Raw genomic sequence first — 22,863 nt, forward strand, 5'->3', positions numbered from 1 at the left:
TGTCACCATTAAAATCAACGTGCTGGAATTCCTAAATATAATCCACTAGGGAAAGATGAAATCCTATGCTTACTTGGAAGTAAGCTCCACTGAAACCAGTGGGGCTAACTTCCAAGTAGACATGTTAAGGATCACACAGCTTCATTAGGTGAATAAAAAAATATTGGATATTAACAGATTCTTGATGGAAACTATGCCTTCAAGTGTGTGTCTTTTTGGAAAACTAAATGGGATATGGGCAGGAGAAGGCTGTGCTTGAATAGAGAGAGGGCACAGCTGGAAAGAGAAGGCTAAAAAATCGCTTGCAGAGACATTCAATGCAATAATGTGAAAATCTAAAATGATGCATTTTCTGGAAAAGATTTTTGTGAAGCTTAGACTTCATTAAGATTTTTTAAAAAGTATATCCTGTGCATTTTAGGAAATCAACAGGACTGGCTCAAAAAGATAGGTTATATTATTTTGCCTCTGTGCTTTCTCATCTTTCCAGCCCCTGAGCACACTAGGCTGCACTAAACAATTGTACAGCTTGACCCAAATTGTAAATATGGGCATTTAAGTTATGCTTCTCTGTTTATACAAAGTACTGCATGTGCCTGGAGATCTTTTCTTGATGCAATTTTATATGTGCCAAATAAAAAGGATGTCGAGCTCAGATCTATTACAATGGAACTCTAATCAGCTCTAATCGGCTGATTATGTGTGTGATTCCAGCATGAGGGAGGGAAAGTGATAGTTTATACACAGATGGGCAGGAATTCAGATGAACATAAAAAGCACACATATTATAGAAAGAAAGGAGTTTCAGAATAATTAATGTAGAACTAAATCTGGGTAATTATTATTTTTCATATTTTTATTTAATTAGTAAAGATTTCAGATTCATCAACTACATCGCCACTGAATACGGTGGAATTGGGTCAACTCCACCCTAAATAAGAGTTTAGGTCCCCTCCCCCATTTGGAGACGAACTTCTGATAGCATATATTCAATGGGGATGGGTTGCAGCTAAGTGATAGAGCAGACTCTGCTTAGCATACAGAGGCAGGGTCCCAGGCTCAATCCCCAGCATCTCCATGTAGGCATGAGAAAAAAATCCCTGGATCTGAAACCCTGGAGAGCCACTGCCAGTCAGAGCAGACAGTACTGAGCTAGATGAACCAATGGTCTGACTCAGTAGACTGTAGCTACTCCAATTTTAGATGCAGACAAAACTGGTGGTCATCATAAGGATTTCAAAAATCTTGGTATTGTAAAAAGTTTGCCTTGGTTCAAGTTCACACATTTATATTACCAGCATGAAATATTATGCATCACTGGGACAACTGTGATTTATTACTGTGACTACTGATGCTAGCATTCAGTCTACTAAGTGCTAATTGTAATATGATTTACAATATAACTGATCAATGATCATAATAAAGTATTTCATTTCAATATGATTTGCATAATACAGGTGAAACTCGGAAAATTAGAATATCATGCAAAAGTCCATTAATTTCAGTAATGCAAATTAAAAGGTGAAACTGATATATGAGACAGATGCATTACATGCAAAGCGAGATAAGTCAAGCCTTAATTTGTTATAATTGTGATGATCATGGCGTACAGCTCATGAAAACCCCAAATCCACAATCCCAGAAAATTAGAATATTACACGGAACCAAGAAGACAAGGATTGAAGAATAGAACAATATCGGACCTCTGAAAAGTATACAGTGTACTGTGCTTGATTGGCCAGCAAACTCGCCTGACCTGACCCCATAAAGAATCTATGGGGCATTGGCAAGAGAAGGATGAGAGACATGAGACCAAACAATGCAGAATTGCTGAAGGCCGCTAATGAAGCACCGTGGTCTTCCATAATACCTCATCAGTGCCACAGGCTGATAGCATCCATGCCATGCCGCATTGAGGCAGTAATTGCTGCAAAAGGGGCCCAAACCAATTACTGAATACATATGCATGCTTATACTTTTCAGAGGTCCAATATTGTTCTATTCTTCAATCCTTGTCTTCTTGGTTCCATGTAATATTCTAATTTTCTGAGATTGTGGATTTGGGGTTTTCATGAGCTGTACGCCATGATCATCACAATTATAACAAATTAAGGCTTGACTTATCTCGCTTTGCATGTAATGCATCTGTCTCATATATCAGTTTCACCTTTTAATTTGCATTACTGAAATTAATGGACTTTTGCATGATATTCTAATTTTCCGAGTTTCACCTGTGTAAGTTTCTGGGCAAAATACAAAGTGCTAGTTGTAACTTATAAAGCCCTAAATGGCTTAGGCTCTGGGTATTTAAGAGAGCGTCTTCTTCACTATGACCCACACCGCCCATTGAGGGCATCTGAGGAGGTCTGTCTCCAGTTACCACCAACTTGTCTGGTGGCTACACAGAGACGGGCCTTCTCGGTCGCTGACCCGAGATGTGAAATGCGTTCCCTGCTGAGATGCAATCCTCCCCATCTCTGGCAATTTTTTAAAAACACATCTTTTCACCCAAGCTTTCCCGGCTTTTAAAAACTGTGTTTTTAATTTTATGGCTGTTCTTAAATTGTTGCATTGTTTTAACTTTTATATCTGTTTTAATTGTTTTTATGTTAAACGCCTAGAGAAAAATGTTTGGGCGGTATAGAAGTTAAATAAACAAACAAACAAACAAACAAATAAATATGTGAATTCATCCATTGAAAAGTTTATCACCTCAATCCAGTATTCCATACTGTATGGCAATATGTAACCAGAAGCAAGCCGATCGCAGCTGCTCTAGGCTGCGCGGCTCGTTTGCCTCAGCCCCCTAGGAAGAGCACGTGACGTTGGGAGCTGACTCTCATTGGTCAGGCATCCTCCTGGGGGCGGGGCTGGAACAGGCACTCGCCCAGTCCGTCTCTCGGAGCTGCAAGGAGTGGACGAGTGTGGGTGATTCTCCCAGGCCAGCTACGAGCATGTGGCCAGGCCTGCGGAGAATCCAGCTGCGCCGGGGGCTGTGGAGGGGGGATAGGGCTTTTAAGCCCTCCCGCCCCACAGTTAGGCGGCAGAGGGAGAGATTGGGGCTTTTAAGCCCTCCCACCCCACTGGTAGGCAGCCTAGGCCGCTGCACTTTGCCCGCTCGCCTGTTGGCCACAGGCAGCTTCCCCCGCGCCTTATGAGGCCCCAATTCATGCGTGGCCTGCACGAATTTCAGGCTGTGCACGGCCGCCGTGAATTTCGGCCTGGCTTCTAAGGCCCCACACCCCACTTCGCGGCGCAGCCCGGCGCCGCAGAGCATTTTCAGCCGGGCCTTCTAAGGCCCCACTTTGTGGTGCGCCACGGCCTGTTTCAGGCCACACATGGCCACCAGGATTTGCTGCCGGGCCTTCTAAGGCCCCGGTTCATGGTGTGGCGGCGCCTACTGCGGCCGCCCCTGCTGCGGCCTGCCCATCGGGCCTATCAATTGGGTCTGCGGCGACTACCCTTTGCCAGGCCTGCTAGGGCCTAGCTCTGGCAGCCCACCTGACATTCGGACCAGCCACCGACTAGCACCATAGCGCTTGCAGCATAGGAGGAAGGCCCCTCCGGGAGCATCGTATGGCAGGTTTGGAGCAGGCCTGAGGGGGAGGGTAGTAGTGGTTGGGAGGCATTTAAATGGGCACCCACCCCCCACTGTGGGTTTGGAAGGGCTTTTGGGGCTGGCATTCTGCAAAGTCTGCAAAATTCCCGCCCCCTCTCAAGCCTTGCTTGGCTTTGCCTGTGGCCACCTTCTGGCCTGGATACTGTGGAGTACTGCCCCCCCCCACCCCGCGGGGATACAATCCTTGGGTTTTTAAGGCTTGAAAAGTTCTATCTTTTGAAAGGATAATGGGCGGGGGGGGGGAATGAACTGAAGCAAGAGGGGATTTAACAAAAACAGAATGGAATTGAATATGTAGAGCAAATTGTATTAAATGCACTAGGTCCTTTGAAATTGGAGCAGGGAGCAATTATTTAAAATGGTGGACTGGAAGGCCGGGTTGTAGCAATAACGTAGTATGCGTTGGGAGTTCAGGCCATGTCTACTGCTCTATTAAAAATCTCTCTGTCTCTATAGACAGAGAGATGTGTGATAGGGTGTTATACTTTCTGGTACTATGTTCATTTCCCAGTAATAGAATAAAAATGACCCTGTTTTATTTGCTAGGCACTCTGTTCCCTGCCAGGTAGTGGTGCTCTCTTCCTGAGTGGCAGTGGTTGGTGTGCTGAATTGTGTCTGGGGATACCCAAGTTTGAGTTCCTATTCTGCAAGATACTAGTTGGGTGACTCTGGGTCAGTCACTTCTCTCTCAGCCTAGTCTGCTGCAGAGGGTTGCGGTGATGAGGAACTCGCAGGTGCATGGTGCACCACTCTGGGCTCTTTGGAGGAAGAGTAGGATATCAATGCAAAAATAATATAATTACAATAATAATATAAGTTAACCGCTAGACCTTGATAATGACCAACTGATTAATCACTGTTAAAATGCATCCATAGTATTAGATGGCCTATCTGAGGGGTGCTGAACTGCAACACCTTTCTTGCAAATTTAACCTTGGCACAAGTTAAATGTACCCAGACTGAGACTTGAGTTCAGATCCCCACTCAGCCTTGTTTCTTGCTGGGTGACTGCAGGCCAGACTCCTGGCCAGTCACTCTTCTCAAATGCTTGGAATAAATGCTCTCCTCCATGAGAATACCCATCAGGCTGGGGTACTAGCTGGGAGAACCAGTGTGGTGCAGTGGTTAGAGTGCTGGACTAGGGGCGGGACATGAATGTTAGAATAAATAATAGCAATAATAATAAAGGAGTTGGTAGCCAGATCTTGAGAACGAACCTTGGATAAATTGCTCTTAAACGCACGCATAGTAATATGAGTCGGTGTGGTGTAGTGGTTAGAGTGCTGGACTCGGACCGAGTTCGGGTCCCCACTCGGCCGCAATGCTGGCTGGGTGACTCTGGGCCGGGTGACTCGCTGGGCCTAGGTGACTCGCTGCTTTCTCAACCTGACCTGCTTCGCAGGGTTGTGGTGAAAGAGAATCTTGAGTGTGTGGTGCACCGCCCCGGGTTCACCCGGGTTCCTTTGAGGAAGGGCGGATATAAATGTAAGAATAGCAATAATAATAGTATTAGATTGCCTATCTGAGGGATGCTGATCTGCAGTGCCTTTCCTGCAAATTTAATCTTTTCGGGAATTGTAGGTGCCCAGAGTGGGACCTGAGTTCAAATCCCCATTCAGCCATGGTTCTTATTGGGTGAATGCGGGCCAGTCTCTTCTCTGGGTGCAACTCGCCCGCAGGGTTGTTGTGTGGCTGGCCCTGGGTTGCAGGGCTGCAATGCTGTTTTTGCAATTTAGTCTTGGCATCAGTTAAATGTACACAGACTGAGACCCGAGTTCAAATCCCCATTCAGCCATGTATTCTTACTGGGTGACTGCGGGCCAGTCTTTCTCTGGGTGCAACCCGCTCCGCAGGGCTGTTGTGTGCTGGCCCAGGGAGGCCGGGCTGCAGCACCGTTCTTACTGCAACACCTTTCTTGTGATTTAGTCCTAACATCTGTTAAATGCACCAGGACTGAGACCTGAGTTCAAATCCCCACTTAGCCATGGTTCTTACTGGATGACTGCGGGCCAGTCATTTTTCTTACTGGCTCCTCAGGGCTGCTGGGTGGCTTGCCCCTTGGCTGGCAGGGTCTCCGCTGGTTGCATGCAGGTGGGGAGACCTGATGGACGAGACCTGAGTATGACTCCTCATTCAGCCATGATTCTGGCTTGGTGATGCCTGTCCAGTCACCCCTCTCGCAGCCTAACCTGCCCCACAGGGTTGTTGGGAGGAAGAACCAAGTTGTGTAGTGGACCCTTTGGGCACCCGGGGGGAAGGGCAGAATACAACAGGTTAAGACAATAATACATACATAAATATTGGGGAGTTACAGCTGCAAATCTTGCTGGGTCACTCCTCTCGCAGCCTAAACCTGCCCCACAGGGCAGCTGGGAGGAGGAACCAAGTAGTGTAGTGCACCCTTCAGTGGAACACCCGGGAGGAACACAGTGGAACACCCGGGAGGAAAAACAGGATATAACATGTTAAGACAATAATAATAATACATAAACAAGGATTGAGGATAATAATAATTCAATATGATGCAGTTGCACAGGTTAATATTTTTCAGATCCCCACTCTACGGGCTCGACCCTCCATTGCCATGCATCTCAGCAACGTGGCATGTAACACTGAATGGCCCGGGGCGCGGGTCTCAGCAACATGCTGGAGAATGCACAGTGGTCTGGGATGCGGGTTTCAGCCATGTGGCTTTGAACGTGGAATGGAACACCAAATGGCCTGGGACGTGGGTCTCAGCAATTTGGTGGAGAGGAAACAGTGGTCGGGACGCGGGTCTCAGCCAGGTGGCTTGGAACATGGAATGGCCTGGGACGCGTGTCTCAGCAACATTGTGGGGAGCGGACAGTGGTCTGGACTCGGGGAGGGCGCACAGTGGTCTGGATTCGGGTCTCAGCCATGTGGCTTGGAACATGGAATGGAACACCAAATAGCCTGGGACGTGTGTCTCAGCAATATTGTGGAGAGCTCACAGAGGTCTGGACGTGGGTCTCAGCCATGTGGCTTGGAACATGGAATGGCCTCAGCAATATGACAGGGATCACACAGTGGTCTGGGACGCGGGTCTCAGCCACATGGTGTCTCCAACAGAGTGGGCCAGAGTCCTCGTCTGGGGCCATGCTTTGGTTTGGGGTGTTCAAATGGGCGCAGGGCACCGAACCTGGAATGCTGGTGGGCCTGGGGCAATGGGCCTCAGCGGAACAGCTTGGAAGAATGGTCATGCAGAGGGCCCAAGGAGAATCCGGTGCCGGAAATCCTGCCGCTGCATTTCGGGGGCAACAACCTAGTCAGCCAGCCGGGATTCTTGCTGTCTCAGCAGACCATACGGGACCTGGAGGAGGTGCTGGCATGGTGTCTGGAGATGGTTATACTCTTGTCTGACATCCCTCAGCGTAGAGTATGGGGGGGGCACGTTAGCAGAACAAGATCATAGGGCTAGTTGGAGAGTTAACGCGGCGATGACACGCTTTCTGGCCACCGGGGGGGCGGTTGCATACCGCACGATGACATACTCTTGTCGCAGCCCGCACTCTACAGGGGTGATGGGGTACACCTTTCACCTGAGCGGATGTGGCTACTCATTTATGACTGAGGCTGGGATTGGCAATGGTCCTGAAGGGCCTGTGGGGTGCGGGGCGTCAGGCTAGGCTAACGCCCGCTGTGGCAGGTACAGTGTGGGTAAAAACTGGGAAATAATTGGTGCAGCACTTTAGGTAAGCTTTTGGGCTTCAACTAGGTGGCGCTGATCCCCTGAGGCTTGACAGATCGGGGATGCAGCTCAACTCCTATCCTGCTCTAGGCGGCTTCCTTCCGTATGGCTGGACAGCATCGGAGGAATAGTGCCGACAGCAGGGACCTGACATTAGGTCGGCTGAGAAGGGCGTTCCTGCTTGTCAGCGGTCAAATTGCCTTGAGCCAAGGTGCCAGCGCCCTAGGCCTTAGAGTTAGGCGGCCACACTGTGGGGGTGGAGTGCCAATCCCAGCTGAATGCCTTAACAAGTCCACTGCAATTGGAATGTGAATAAAGAGGCCAGCTTTACCATAAGTAACTGCGTCCGTGGCTCCTTGGGTCTGGGTGCAAGCAGGCTTTTGCATGCATATTCTTAACTGAATGAGAAGTCAGACATACTGTTGGATCAGACATACACATGATTCCCAAGCCTGATCTAACAGCCAGGTCTGTGTGTTAACAGTCCTTTTAAAAAAGCAAATATTCTACCAGTCAGCTCATCAGGAGTAGTGGGGCTTCTATACCTTTCTCCTATTCACTTGCTTTCTTTCCCTATCAAATAGTTGATTAGCAGGCTTCAGCTTTAAAAATGAACAAATAAATCCAAAGGGCTATGTGTATTCTCTGTTGGCTAAGAGCTAATTTTCCTTGCAAAAATTTGTGGGAACTAAAAGTTTTGGACTTCTCTGTCATTTTTCCCTGCTTCACAACAACTGTGAAAGCACAGGAGAACTAGATTTGATTACAGAGTTCAAAATATTCTCTTTCTTAATGGTATCTTAATGGTATCTTAATGGTGATGAGCCCCTGGTGGCGCAGTGGTAAAACTGCCACCCTGTAACCAGAAGGTTACAAGTTCGATCTTGACCAGGGGCTCAAGGTTGACTCAGCCTTCCATCCTTCCGAGGTCGGTAAAATGAGTACCCAGAATGTTGGGGGCAATATGCTAAAATCATTGTAAACCGCTTAAAGAGCTCCGGCTATAGAGCGGTATATAAATGTAAGTGCTATTGCTATTGCTATCTTCAACAATTTGTGTTATAGTTACACTGCTGCATCTGTGTAAGCACTGCTGTAGCTGTTGCGCCCCAGCATAGAGCTGCTCTGGTGTAAAGTGTGGGAATAACGAGTGTCCTGTTGTGCAACTGTGTTTGTGCTACTTTACACCAGAATGGAGCTGCACTGGGGCACAACAGCTACAGCGGTGCTTGCATAACGCAACAGCATGGACTGGAGCACCTGTCACCCACATTGCATTGCAGAGTATGTGAGCCAATGTTTATTGTGCAACTTGCATCTGCATTGTGCATCTTGGAACAATTGTTGTCAATGGTAATACTAAGCAGGATGTAGATTGTGGTCACTGACAGCTGCTTCTGGCCCAGAAAATTCATGTGAATGTAAGAAAGGCAGAGGGATAGGTGTAAATAATATAAATGTATCATACAAAGATCCATACAGAATAATACTAAAAGGAAAATAAGTGCTATCATTCTAAATGTTTTAAATCTTTTTGACAGGTGGAACTCACTGGTAATAGCATTTATGAGTATATACATCCATCAGACCATGATGAAATGACAGCAGTTCTGACAGCTCACCAGCCTCTTCATCCTCATCTCTTACAAGGTACTTCTATGAAATACAACCATGTGCAAATAAACACAAAAGAGAAGATGCAGGGCTAAGCTTGGTATGCTAATACTTTACATGCTTTACAAATGCAATAGTTTCATCCAGGATTTGGCTATATAAAGTAGCATTTCATTCCAAGCTTTCAAAATATTGCCTTGAATTGCTTGTTATTGTATATTCTTTAGGGTTCATATATGAATATTCAGTAATCCAAAAACCTTTGGTTTAAGATGAGCGTTAAGATGCTTTACATTTTCATTCATTTTCTAAAAAGAATGGAAATTGCAAGTTAAGGTACCCATCTTAACTTCCACGCCACATAAGCTGTAAAGACTTTGTACAAACTGGTATATGATGGCTTTAGAAATGAGGCTCCATGCACCAATACTTTTCCTTGATCAGAGATGAATCAGAAAGAAATTCACCAGGGGCATCTCTAGGAAGTGATTAGGGAAACTGCACCTGTTAAATATTTGCCTGGATGCATCCCTCCCCAGCCCAACTGAAAGACTAAGGCAAGGTGTGGGTGAAAATGTAGAACATCTTAACTCTCATTTTAAACCAAAGGTTTTTGGATTACTGAATTTCCATTTTTAAAAGAGAAATTAAAAAACACACAATGGGGAAGAGTACCTAAACCACAAGGTAGAACTTCCTGATGTTGAGCACCAAATTTTTTGTAAAAGCTTCGATAAAGTCACACTCCCCACAGACCTGAAAAAACACAAGTAAATGAAATTAGTGGATTTAATAATAGTGACAGTGTGATTCCACCTCATGATCATTCAGCAATGGATAAGGACACAACAAGAAGCCGGTAATTTGTGTTCACTTGCCTTTTCTAAGGCAAAGGAGCAGTATTAAAAGGTACAGCTGCAGTGGAAGAAGGAAAGAAGAGGGCAGGGAAGGAAACTGATGGCTCCCAATGCTTGGACAGGGAAGCTGCTGACCACCATACTGGTTGTGGGCACCACAGCTTCCGAAGTCCCACTTCACAGACTCTTTTAGCAGTAAAGATGCAATTTTCAACTTCTTAAAATGCAACTTTGAGGATTACTTGTGAAATAACAATTGACTGGGTCCCAGAGGGATATGCAAAAAGCACTTTTCTGGCATGCAGTCTAAAGGCTGAAATTATACAAATGGACTACAAAATCATTTAAATACCACTGAAAAGAACAAACATCTGAAAGAATGTCACCAACCCTTGTCACCTAGTGAATATGCATTGATGGCCAGGCGGATTGGGGAAATGGTTTTGGAAATAGAATGTTCAGGGCTTATAATGGTGGAATGTTGAAACTACTCTCCATCTTAACTATGCTGGCACAACTGTGCCAGTATAATTTGTCACACCATTATTGAGTGGAAGTGTAGGTTCTGTTTCCACTGATTTAACTTTGAGTTATAAGCTGATAGGTATGCAGGGTTTACTCTATAGAACAATTAATTACAGCGTATGGAGTTGTAAATATGCTTCATGATGACCATTTACCAGCTGACAGGACATTGTGAGGTTTTTATGGGCTCCATATTAAAAATACATGAAAGATGGGAGAAACAAGGAAGACTGATTTCAAACCATTACCCCAGGGGTGATTCTGAGTTGCATGAAAGTTGCATGATTATAATTTCACAGAAGTGGGTAGAAAATCTTGTGCAAAAAGTCATGTGGAATGTCTATTAGTGAATAAACACAAATGAATTATATGAGTTAGCCAAGGCTTTATTTTTTGTACCATGACATACATCCTGTTTACAAGAGTAAAACAGAGCAAACCCTTTTAATATAAATACAGGACATTTTATATCTAAAATGCGTTTGAAGTTGGACATGTTGCCCTTGATATTCAAAGAAGGGCAGTAATTCAGAAGACACATTTCATAGAAACAAAAATAATTCATTAAAAAAAAATTACAGACACATCCTATGTGAGCATGTTGTGTTTCTGGGTTTTATAATTAGGCATCTTGGTTCAAACTGGCTATGTAAATAAATATCTAGCTTTGGATGGGTCTGTTTCAGCACTACATCTAATGTATGAATTGGGACATACCTTGAGTTTTTGATCAAGTCATTGAAGTTACCCCTTCACACATGGTTTATGAATCTGGATTTGGATCCGTTGCCGTCATAAGAATGGGTTCTGCGTCTGCGCAGGACCATTAGGGCAGAATTGACTAGCTCCTCGAAGTGCTTAGCCCCGTCCCCTTCATGTGGTGCTCTAGCTTAGTTTGGATGGGCTAGCATTTTCTCCTCAGTTCCTTTCTGACCACATTGCGTTGGCACCTCAGACTTCTAGCTCCTCAGAATTACTTTCTGTGTGAGAGAAAGAAAAATAACAGACTTTTAATACTATTTCTTGACCATGGAATGGACCACACAATTCTAAGTCTTTTCGTTTTAAACTTGTTCATCAATCTACTGTACTTCTCAGCTAACGACCTCGGACTGACCTATCGTTCTTTGCCTTTGGATCTCCCCTATTTGAGTATTACTTCTCGTGGAGTGTACTTTTGTCATGGAAAAGAAAAAGACTTTCAAGCGTTGTGCCCGCTGTAATTCTAAACTTCCCTCAGCTGATGACCACAAACTTGGTTTGTTATGTCTCAGTGAGGGCCACAATACCTCTACATGTAAAATTTGCCTCACCTTTCCGCATCAGACAAGAAAGAACAGAGCCCTTCATTTATGGGCCACATTATATGATGATGTTTTGCACCTTGGGACACCAATGCCAGGGTCCCCTGTGGACGCTCCCGTACCGTTGACATCGGGTACGGTATCGAGGCCAACATCGGGATCGATGTTGAAGTTGACATCAAGATCTACCTTGATGCAGTCTAAAACCTCAACGGTTCCTGCCTCGTCACCCACTCCTCTAACTTTTAAGACTCTGAAGCTGCCTTCTGCTTCGACTCACCAAAAATGGCATATGTCCTGACATCAGGCAGCTGACACAGAAGCAGAGCCTCTCCCTAAGAGACACCACAGCAAGGGGGCCAAAGCTGATCATGATCAATCTACCCCTTCTCGCACAACTCCTTCATCGACGACCCTGCAATTGATCTCAGGTGTTGCCCGGTTTCGCCCACCAACGCTGGACATGGAAATGCCCGATTCCCCCTCATCGATGACTCAATGCCCAGCTCAACACCTAGCCCTGACACCGATGCTTTCAAAATCGACTTCAGTACCAATTGCTTGAGGCCATGAGCACTCTCTTTTGCCTGCCGTGACTCCATCTCCAGCAGTTAGGTTCCGCACCCAGCGTCTTGTTCAGGCAACGACTTCTCCAGTCTCTTTTGAATTGGAAGCTGACAATACTGAACTTGACCTGGAACAGGCGACCACACAATGTCTGCTCCACATGCTAGATTCCACCAAAAGCACTCCTTCAGCCTTGACCTTTTATGAATTTTTAAGACAGGGTCTCGACGTCTATGAGGAAGGCTCAGTTTTCTCAATACCAAAAACTATGGGATCCTTTCCATCTCAAGTTCAGATTTCTACCCATTTGTCATGCCCCTGGTCTCAGATAGTGAGGAGGAAGGGGATACTGACATCCCTCCAGCCAGCGCAGGGGTACCTTGGGGCGGGGGGCAGAGCCCAGCTGTCAGTTCCCAAGAAATAGCTGAAACAGATCTGGCTGCTGTTCCAGAACAAACACAGCAGTCAGAGGCAGCAGAGTTAGGGACTGAGGAATCAGGACATGGGTTAAACAGGCAACCCCCAATGACTCCACAACAGAGGAGAGTCACAAGATGGCACCAACAGCTGGAAACCGTCAGGAGAAGTATGCGGCTCTTTCAGAAAGCTGATAAGCCCTGAATCTCTGCCAGCTGAGAGTTATCAGCTCAGACTATAAATTGCGTCTGCAACCTGCAGCCAGGTGCTGGAAGACAACACACGTCTTTTGTGGAGCATTTACCAGCCCCTAACCTGAGCCAGAAAGATTCCTAGTTGTGTGTTAGCCTCTGCGACCCAGATTGGTTTTTGACTGGAACACTGTCTCTTGCCATGCCCTGCTCTGCTTCCGGCTCTGAAGACTCAAAAACAGGGGCGGATTAACATAGTAGCAAATGTAGCATTTGCTACGGGCCCCGCGTTTTCTCAGGCCCCGCATGCCTGGCTTGAATGTCTGCCCCTTCTTTTGATCTCTAATTGGTGCTCTCTGACTCTCCTCATTGCATGCTGCTGCCCATTCTCTCGCCTTGCTTGAGGGCATTTAAGCAAGGTCTTCCTAGCACCATGGTGTTGATTGGGTTATCTATTATGTTAAGTGGAGGGAGCAGTAAGAACAACAATAGGAACAGATAGCTTGCAAAGGGGTCTCAAAGATAACTTAATCGCCAGGGAGTTGGTCTTTATTTGTTTAAACTGTAAAAGTTTTTAAAAACATACACACAGAGAGAGTAAAAGAAATAAGAGCAGTTTAGATTAAAAAAACAACTAACTTATGCCGGGCAGAAGAAAGGAAGCTAAAGAAGATGCTAGTTGAATGTTGCCAGCGTTTTCCGACTGACTGGGAGAGGGTAAAGATAAACAATGAGAATGTGTACCTTTAAGAGGAAAAAGAAAGCCAGAAGTAACTCAGATGCGCGGCAAGAGGAGTCTCAAAGTTTAGTGGATCAGTTGAGGGGAGCTTATATCACGGTCTTGTTGGGTAAGGTCACTTATATCCTCCTTTAGTATCTAGTGCTGTTGGGAGGGAATTTGTGATCATTGCTTTTCAAGGAACTGGCTGCCAAATTTAGGGTGAGCTCCTTTCCTCTCCTCTAGAACTGAAATAACTACTGCTGCGTTGCCAACTTCATTAGCTTTACATTGGGATGCCTGTTGAAATTGTCCAAAGATAAATGGAGGCTGCAAACCTAAGCACACTTACTAGGGAGTAAGGCTCATTGAGTTCAGTGGGACTTACTTCTGAGTAAACATGCTTAGGGTTGCACTGAATTATTTGTGCATTTCCTCCTTTTAATATTAAGCATGTTAGTGTAATTTAGATTGAAAGAGGCTGTGCCTCCTGCCAAAAGATTGTCTTTTGGATACTTCTGTTTTCATGGAAGTTGCTAATGCACCTCATCATAATCACATTCATTTGCAAAGCATCAACTATTTTAAATATACATCTGCTTTCCTGTCAGGCTTGCACAAGAGGTTAAACATATATTCTTAATATTGTCAAATGGCCCTTTTAATGTGATGGCTGCTGGGATCCAATATGTTCTGCACACATTGGAATCAAACATCCACTGTTGTGTGCCAAAATTGCTAATAGGTTCAGATTTCTCAAAGTACAGAATTCCTGAAAACCTTTTAATTTAAACATTCAGAGTTTTGTTCCCCACCCCCTTTCTCTTTGTGAAAATAACTCCAAAGGAGAACCCATGGTCAGGAGTCACAAAAGTGTGTGTGTGTGTGTGTGTGTGTGTGTGTGTGTGTGTGTTTTGCAAAGTTTGTTGACTGGCTGGCTCAGCTGAGTGGAGGCATGGGGTGGTTGGTGGGGGGGCACTAGGCAAATGAAAAAATTGAATTACTTTACTATGCAAGTAAATAATTTATGTTTTAATATTTATGTGCATTTTTTTTTTAATTTGGGGCCCCTTCATAACATATGCTACAGGCCCCACACTAGCTTAATCCAGCCCTGCTCAACAACTTCTCTGCTTCGTCCTTTTCTGGACAGACTCTCACACCGGGTGGCTTGGTTGCTGACACCATTCAACACCATCAGCTTTTCAGCCTTTTCAAGCTCAAGCTTCTGTTCACACATGGAAAGCTCCTACTGATTATGTGGGCACTCAAGGCTTGTCTCGTGCTTTAACAGGAGGCGATGCCTCACAGGCTGAGTGTAGTTCCTCGAGACTCCCCCCTCAACTATCAGGACTATAGGCTCTGGAAAACGTGCCAGTCCTCGATGTAGATGGTCCTTACGGCTACACAGGTGAGTCCCCCACCAGAATTGTGGATACCTGTCACTGTCTCAACATTGACACACCTCTGCCTGTCCCCTCAATGGGTGTTTCGATGTGGACACAGGTTACCCCCCCCCCGCCCCGAGGATTGAAACAGACTCCTTGATACCAAAACATCCTATGGTGGTGTGTATGCAGACACAGACTGTCGACATGCCAAGACCTCGCCCTCAGAAGTCACAGCCTACACAAATGGTAACACTTTCCACCTTTGCAACTACCCAGACAGTGCCCAAAGATAAGGACCATGCTCTCCCTATGTGGACAGTGCCCAGATGTGGCTAACCATTCAGCACCCAATTCTAACATCACCCCATTGGTGGACAAAGGAGGTGAACCTTCTCGAGGGCGTGCCCTTTCAAATACCCCAACCATCTGTGTGGGTCATGACTGACACCTCCATGCAAGGCTGGGAGGCACACTGTGGAGATCTTCATGCTCAGGGACTGTTGTCCCCGAGTCAACATCAAAGACACATCAGCTTTCTGGAATTGCTGGCAGTGTTTCAAGCTCTCAAGTCTTTTCAGCTGTCTTTAGTCAGCAAAGTTGTGCAGATCAGCCTAGACAACACCACGGCAATCACATATCTAAACCGGCAGGGAGGGACCATTTCCTGTTCCCTGTGCATGCTGAGCCTACAGATTTGGAACTGGGCCATTGTCCAGCAAATGACACTAACTGCCATCCACATCAAAGTTGTGGACAACACTTTGGCGGATCTCCTCTGTAGGTCACAACTCCTCCTCTGTCAGCACGAGTGGGAGATCAGCCCTGCATATCTTCTACCAATTTTCCATGCTTGAGGCACTCCAGTAATTGACTTGTTCACCACAGCAGAGAACAAGAAGTGCCCCCTTTATTGCTCAAGAGCCAGTGTTGGCCTCAACTCCAGGGGGTATGCTTTCCAATTCCACTGCGGTCAGAAGTTTCTGTACATCTTTCCACCCTACCCTCTGTTGAAAAGGGTTCTGGCCGAGGTCTTGCAGGAAGTTGCAAGCTGCATATTGATTGCTCTGTGGTGGCCTCAACAGCCATGGTTTCAACAGGCACTCAGACTGTCGAGGGGTTGCCACAGACGTCTACCTCAGCACGAAAATCTTCTGACTCAAGAGAATGGCGGACTTCATCATCCTGACCTCAAAACTCTCAACCTGACTGCCTGGAGGATAGGCTCTTAAATGATATCCTCCTTAACCAACGCAAAGTGTCCCCTTGAGTCAATTACAACAGTAAATGGAAGAGATTTCAGCTGTATGTACAGACGCATGGTTTCCAGCCATACTCCGCGACTTCTTGTCAGGTACTCCTATACCTTGCCTCCTTGAAACAAAATTGGCCAACGTTTCTATCAAGGTTCACCTGGCTGCGATTTCTGCCCAGCATCCCGAATAGGATGGAAAAACGGTCTTATAGCACCCAGACTCCAAGAAATTCTTGAAAGGCCTCAACAATCTCTACTCACTGATTAGGTGACCTACTGAACAGTGGAGTTTGTCTCTCATACTGTCCACATTGACAGAACCTCCCTTTGAACCTATAGCAATGGTGCTCCCTAAACTAGTAGCACTAAAGATGGTTTTTCTCCTGGCCATAACGTTGGTTTGGGGGGTCTCTGAGCTAAATGCTCTCCGTATTGACATTCCTTATGCTAAGTTTCATGAGGGCAAGGTGGTGCTTCATCAAGACCCTGAATTCAGACCTAAAATAGTTACTGACTTTCACATCGACATTGTATTACCCACCTTCTTTTGCAATCCAGTGATGGCGCTGGAGCATTCCTTGAACTCTCCAGACATGAAGCGGACTCTTCTTTTCTATTTGAAATTGACCAAGCCAATAGAAAGACCAAATGCCTCTTTGTAGGTTACAAAGGTAGGGTGAAGGTTTGCCAGACTTCCAAGCAGAGGCTATCCCACTGGATTGTGGGACTTATTTTCCTGGCCTACACACATCAAGAAGTGGAGCCCCCTAAGACCATATGGGCTCACTCAACCAGGGCTTATGCTACTTCTGCAGACCACTAGGGATGTGCACGGAACCAGCTGGCCTGGTTCGGTTTGACTCCGGGACCGCTCGAACCTGACCAGACCAGTTTGGTCCAGCACCCCTTCTAACCCGCCACCCTGGTTCAGTCCGGTCCGGGTTTATTTTTATTTTTATTTTTGCTTTTAGCCCCTTCAGGGGGCTTCCTCTAGGCTGGGTGTGTGTGTCCGTGAAGATTCACCCTCCCTCCGCCATCCTCAGTCATCACTGCCACAGCCCATTTGGCTGCTTTATTAGGCACCCACTTTATTAGGCCTTTATTTGGGCTTTCATATGCTGGCATGGTGGGCATGTTGTCCGCCGCGCATGTGCATATGGCCTCTGTGAGGCCTGGCATGGCCCAGGGCTTTGCAGAGGCAATTTGTGCATGTGTGGTGGCCATTTTTTTTAAAAAGGCCACTGCACATGAGCAAATGACCTCTGCAAGGCCCTGGGCCATGCCACGCCTCGTAGAGGCCATTGCGCATGCATAGCGGTGAACAAAATGGCCACTGCGCCAGCATATGGAGGCCCGAATAAAGGCCTAACAAAGCGGACGCCTAATAAAGCAGCCAAATGGGCTGTGGTGGTGATGACCGAGGATGGTGGAGGGAGGGGGAACCTTTGTGGACTCCCCTCTCCCACAGCTTAGAGGAATCCCCCCCGAAGGGGCTAAAGGTAAAGTAAAATTTAAAAAACCATGATCCCCTGAACCATCGGGGGGGGGGTTGGTCCAAGGTCGGACCGAACTGGGGGCAGGATTGGTTTGACCCAGAACGGTCGTACTGAACCAGTTTGACCTCAAACAGGTTCAGGGTCGAACCTGTTTTCACATCCCTACAGCCCACATGGCCGGCATCAAGCTCAGGGACATTTGTACTGCAGCAACCTGGTCCTCTGAGCATACTTTCATCAAGCATTATGCCTTGGACCTTCACAATGCAGCTCAGGCCAATTTCATGAGGGGTGTACTCAAAAGGGTATTACCTTAGCATACTTCACCCTCCTCCAGACTGACAGCTCATTAGTCACCCATTCTTATGGCTGCAACAGATCATGATCCAGATAAACAGGTTGCGTACCTATAACCAATAATCTGGTAGTGATCCGTTGCAGTCATAAGACCCTCCCACCGGCCCCACTGCAGTATGCGAAATGACAGCTCGTATGTTTACAGGACATAAATTACTACTTACCTTATTGGACTGTGGTCTCATTCCATACAATGATTGCATCCATCTGTCAGTCCTCCAGGAACTGAGGAGAAAACGCTAGCCTGCCCAAACTAAGCTAGAGCACTACATGCAGGGGGTGGGGCTAAGTGCTTTGAGGAGCTAGTCAATTCCGCCTGAATGGTCCCGCGCAGGCACAGAACCCATTCTTATGACTGTAACAGATCACTACCAGATCATTGGTTACAGGTAAGCAACCTGTTTTTGAATTGGTGAACTTTATCGACTACTTGAATACTATGGCTGATTGACATACCTGAATGATACAACCATGTGTAGTTTATTCTGATGCTAGAGTCACTATAAAAAGTACCAGTAAATAGGAGGATTATAATTTGGGTACCTATCCATTAATCCTTACGAAGATGAATGATGCACATGTCAGAAGAACTGACTATGAGAACTAGGGAAATTCACACATACACTCACACACTCATGATTTTAATGGATTTAGGATTTTTAGACTTTAAGTGGTACTTAAAACAGTGAGATTAGAGATACAAATTTATAGGATCTTCCAAGTATAATAAAACTATCAATTCCATATTTATGCTGTCTTTAATTAAAAAATGTTTTCACAGTGATGATATTAGAAAGCTATGTTAAGGAATCAAAAGGAGCATTGTTGGAAGTTTTGAAACATTTATATTTTGTTTTCAGAGTATGAAATAGAGAGATCTTTTTTTCTGCGAATGAAGTGTGTCTTGGCCAAGCGGAATGCAGGTTTGACATGTAGTGGTTATAAGGTAAAGTACTCAGATTTTTGCTATCTTCCCAGAACAACAGATCTTAATTTTACAAGCTCAGCTTAACATAAACACATGTTCTACAGTTATATAGCTGGCTATATCTTATTGATGGTAGGGCAGAGCCAAAATGAAAGAGGTTTGTAAAAAGGTTTACTCTTCAAAAAACCATCCCCTCCCCGCATTTCAGTAATAAGTGGAGAGGCAATGTGAAGCAGGAATGCAGACATGAAACCCTCCCTCTGATTTTGTTTGACATCATCATGGAGCCAGACTTCACTGTCTACATGACAGTAGAACATATCATTCTACTACCTATTTTGTGCTAGAATCACCTCAGAAAGAAGCCCCTTTAAAAATTGTGCTGAATCAAGATGAGATAAAGAAAAGAAGCAATTGTTTACAGTAGGCAACAATATGTGGGGGCTATGAAACTTTTCTTCCTATTCCAAATCCTCCTTTTACCCTGAAACATTTCATGGGTGCAAATTTAGTGCAGTCCTCATTAATGCCACAAAAGCCCTGATTTTAGTTCAGTTCTCACAATCTGGTTGAATGACATATTTGAATTAGAAGCTTTTGCTCAAATGCCTTATTAGTACCTTATTAAGTATCCAGAACAATTTAAACGAATCTAATAATTCAGTTGATTCTATCTAATAAGCTGAAAATTTTCAATCTATATTATTAATTCTCCTGAGTGTGCCTTAGAATGTGTGTCCTGGCACCCAGCTGATTGGCTGAGGCTGAGGCGCACCCAGGAGATAAGTGGTGGGCCCGGCCCGGCCCGGCCGCAGAGGCAAGTGTTGGCGGGCCCGGCCATGGAGACAAGTAATGGCAATAGGCCCGGCCTGGGCGTGGAGGCAAGCGGCAGCGGCGGCACGCCTGGGCGCAGAGGCCAGGCGGTGGGTCCGGTCGCGGAGTTGGGTGGGGGGAGGAGGGAGGGCAAGAGAGAGGAGGGAGGGAGGGAGGGCAAGAGAGTGGGGCGGGAGGGAGGGGAGAACAGCCGGCCCCAAGGAGCGCACAGATGCTCTGTACGGGTCAGCTAGTTTGATATTATTTTCCAACTGAACATAAGAACAGCCCTGCTGGATCAGGCCCAAGGCCCATCTAGCCCAGCATCCTGTTTTACAAAGTGGCCCACCAGATACCACTGGGAGCCTACAGGCAGGAGTTGAGGGCATGCCCTCTCTCTTGCTCTTACTCTCCTGTGACTGGTATTCAGAGGCATCCTGCCTCTGAGGCCGGAGGTGGCCTATAGCCCTCCGACTAGTAGCTGCTGATAGACTTCTCCTCCATTAAGTTATCCAAACCCTTTTTAAAGCCATCCAGGTTTTTGGCTGTCACCACATCTTGTGGCAGAGATTTCCACAAGTTGATTATGCATTGTGTGAAAAAGTACTTCTGTTTGTTGGTCCTAAATTTCCAGGCAATCAATTTCATGGGATGACCCCTGGTTCTAGTGTTATGGGAGAGGGAGAAAAAATAATCTCTATCCACTTTCTCCACACCATGCATGATTTTATAGACCTCTAACATGTCTCCCCGCAGTCATCTTTTTTCTAAACTAAAAAGCCCCGGGTGTTTTGGTCGTGCCTCATAAGAAAGGTGCTCTAGGCCCCTGATCATCTTGGTTGCCCTCTTCTGCACCTTTTCCAGTTCTACAATGTCCTTCTTCAGATGTGGTGGCCAGTGGTTATCTAATATATAGAATTTTCATGCTCATGATTGTGCAAAGTGCCCCATAAATATCTGCAAGAGAAAAGTCTTAGAAGAATTCTTAGAAAACCATTTAAAGCAGAGGGTAAAATACTCACAAATATTATATGTAGAGATGGCAAAAGAGTCGCACTCTCTCTTTCGATTCCTAATTGGAGATCATCTAACAAGCCAGCCAAGGTCACCTCAACCCCATAGCCGATCTGAAATGGATGACAAGGAGGCATCCTGCCCTCCCTCAGAGAGACATTAATGATATTAACAAGACCCTCTCCAACAACATTCCTGCTGGATCGTATAAGCCGTTTGGGCAAGGATCAATAGAACAGGAGGTAAGGCAGACCATCCCAAGTCTTGTCCATGCCCTCGGGAGTCACAAACTGAAACTGATACAATTTAACCACACAAGGGAAGTTGCTGGACACCTCCATAATAGGCTATGCAAGAAATGTGGAATCCAGTTCAGCTCAAATATGATCCATTTAAAACTTGTTAAAGACACCACAGCAGGTAACATAGTTCCAAATTTTGATTCAAGGGAGAAGGGGCATGTAATAGCCCTTTCACAACCCTGGACAACTCCACTGGATGTGGGCTTGTGGAGGCAATGCAAGCAGAAAAGAACTGCTTCTTTGCTGCATGCATTTGCTGCATCTTCAAGTGTTCTCTGTGTTGTAATCTGTTGGATTCAAGTTATGTCTTTCTCCACTTGCATTCTAGCTGTCTATCTTGCTGCTTCAGCCCCCATGGTTCTCTTTGGTGGCTGGCTTTGGCGACTGCCTACAGGCAGCCTGCCCAGTAGCCTGCTATCAGCTGTGACAACAGCTGCACCTTTGGTACAGCCCCAGCTATACAGCAGTAATGGCTGTCAGCACCTTCTCCTAGCAAACAGACTCGGCTGAAAGACCAAAAACTTTCCAGAAGACAGGACAGACTACAGATCAAGGACAAAAGCAACAGCAAATGGCATGACAGAGTCTCTTTGCCAACAGTTCTTGTGATTTTTCTTGCTCTTCCAGCAGGTGAGAAACAAAGAAGATGGCAATAAAGTTTGCCACACAGCTTCCCATTTCTTCTCTGCACAGGTGCATTCCCACACAACCCTGGCTTTATAGCTGTTATGGTTGCCAGCCCCTCCTTCTAGCAAAAAGACCCAGCTGAGAGTTCTTAAAACTAGCCAGAAGACTGGAAAAACCACAGGTCAAGGATTGACACGGATATGCTTAATTTGTCACTTACTATAGTTTTTGTCACTATATTTTCTTTTCTTGGAATATTCTTCCAGCAGGTGCCTTGCCACCAGCTATACTGCAGAATGACTCATGTCAGCCCATATTTAACCAAGCTAAACTAGCTATGTCAGTTGTCTGTGTTATTACTGCTTATATCATTAATCTTTTGAGGATAAAATAAATTTGCACCAATGGCCTGGTTAAAACAAAATGCTGCCCAACTAATTCTGCATGTCCAGCACAAACCTGGAGTTGTGTTTCTGAAACATCAGTTTTCCATTACCCAGTTCCCATGCCATGCGGGGAAGCTTCTTTTGGAAGTGAGAATTATGTAAGCAGTTTGTGATGTAGAATGGGGGTCTATATCACAAACTGTATTATAAAAATATTAGAAATTCTTATTTATCTAAACAAAAATTATAACCCACCTTTCCATTATTTTAAAAAAAGTTCAAGGCAGCTTGTGAGTCTCTTTGTTAGATTTCAAGTTTTGCTTACAAAAGTATTATTAATCTAATTACATATAAGGAATGTTTCAAACTGACTTGGGAACAGCGCCGCAGCTGCTGCAACCTTTGCTAGAGCGAGCACTGTGCTTGGAAAAGGGGTGGGGCGGCTGTGGAGCAGGGAAGAACCTGCTTCTTAAGGGAACCTCTCCCCACCCTGCCTGCACTGTTCATGCACATCCCTAATACACATGTTTTCTGTCACTGAATAAGTTTCTGACTGTGGTGTTTAGTCATTTATTATAAAATCCATAATATTAACATCCAAAAACAAGCTTAAAGCAGCACAGTACAAACCAAAGAAAAACAGCCCAGCAACAAAACACAACTTTCTAGCCACTAACCAGTACCAAAACTCTAACAAACCACCATACATGTATTTATGTATTTAAAATATTCATATCCTGCCCCTCAAGTATAATACTGCTTGGGATGTAAAAACA

The 22,863-nt window shown here is 45.5% G+C and overlaps 1 protein-coding gene across 3 annotated transcripts in view; it reads left to right on the forward strand.

Moving 5' to 3' along the window:
• SIM2 (SIM bHLH transcription factor 2) overlaps window positions 1-22,863 on the forward strand; it is a 98,995-nt gene that overhangs the window by 29,101 nt on the left and 47,031 nt on the right. For 2 of the 3 annotated variants that reach the window (XM_053307764.1, XM_053307765.1), the window contains exons 4-5: window positions 8,870-8,978; window positions 18,878-18,963. In XM_053307764.1, coding sequence (XP_053163739.1) covers window positions 8,870-8,978; window positions 18,878-18,963 — 195 coding nt within the window. Of the gene's footprint in view, window positions 1-2,878; window positions 3,584-8,869; window positions 8,979-18,877; window positions 18,964-22,863 lie in introns of those variants that run through there. The other variant, XM_053307766.1, reaches the window with a different exon arrangement.

The sequence above is a fragment of the Hemicordylus capensis genome, chromosome 3 (genome assembly GCF_027244095.1).
Source record: "Hemicordylus capensis ecotype Gifberg chromosome 3, rHemCap1.1.pri, whole genome shotgun sequence".
Lineage (NCBI taxonomy): Eukaryota > Metazoa > Chordata > Lepidosauria > Squamata > Cordylidae > Hemicordylus > Hemicordylus capensis.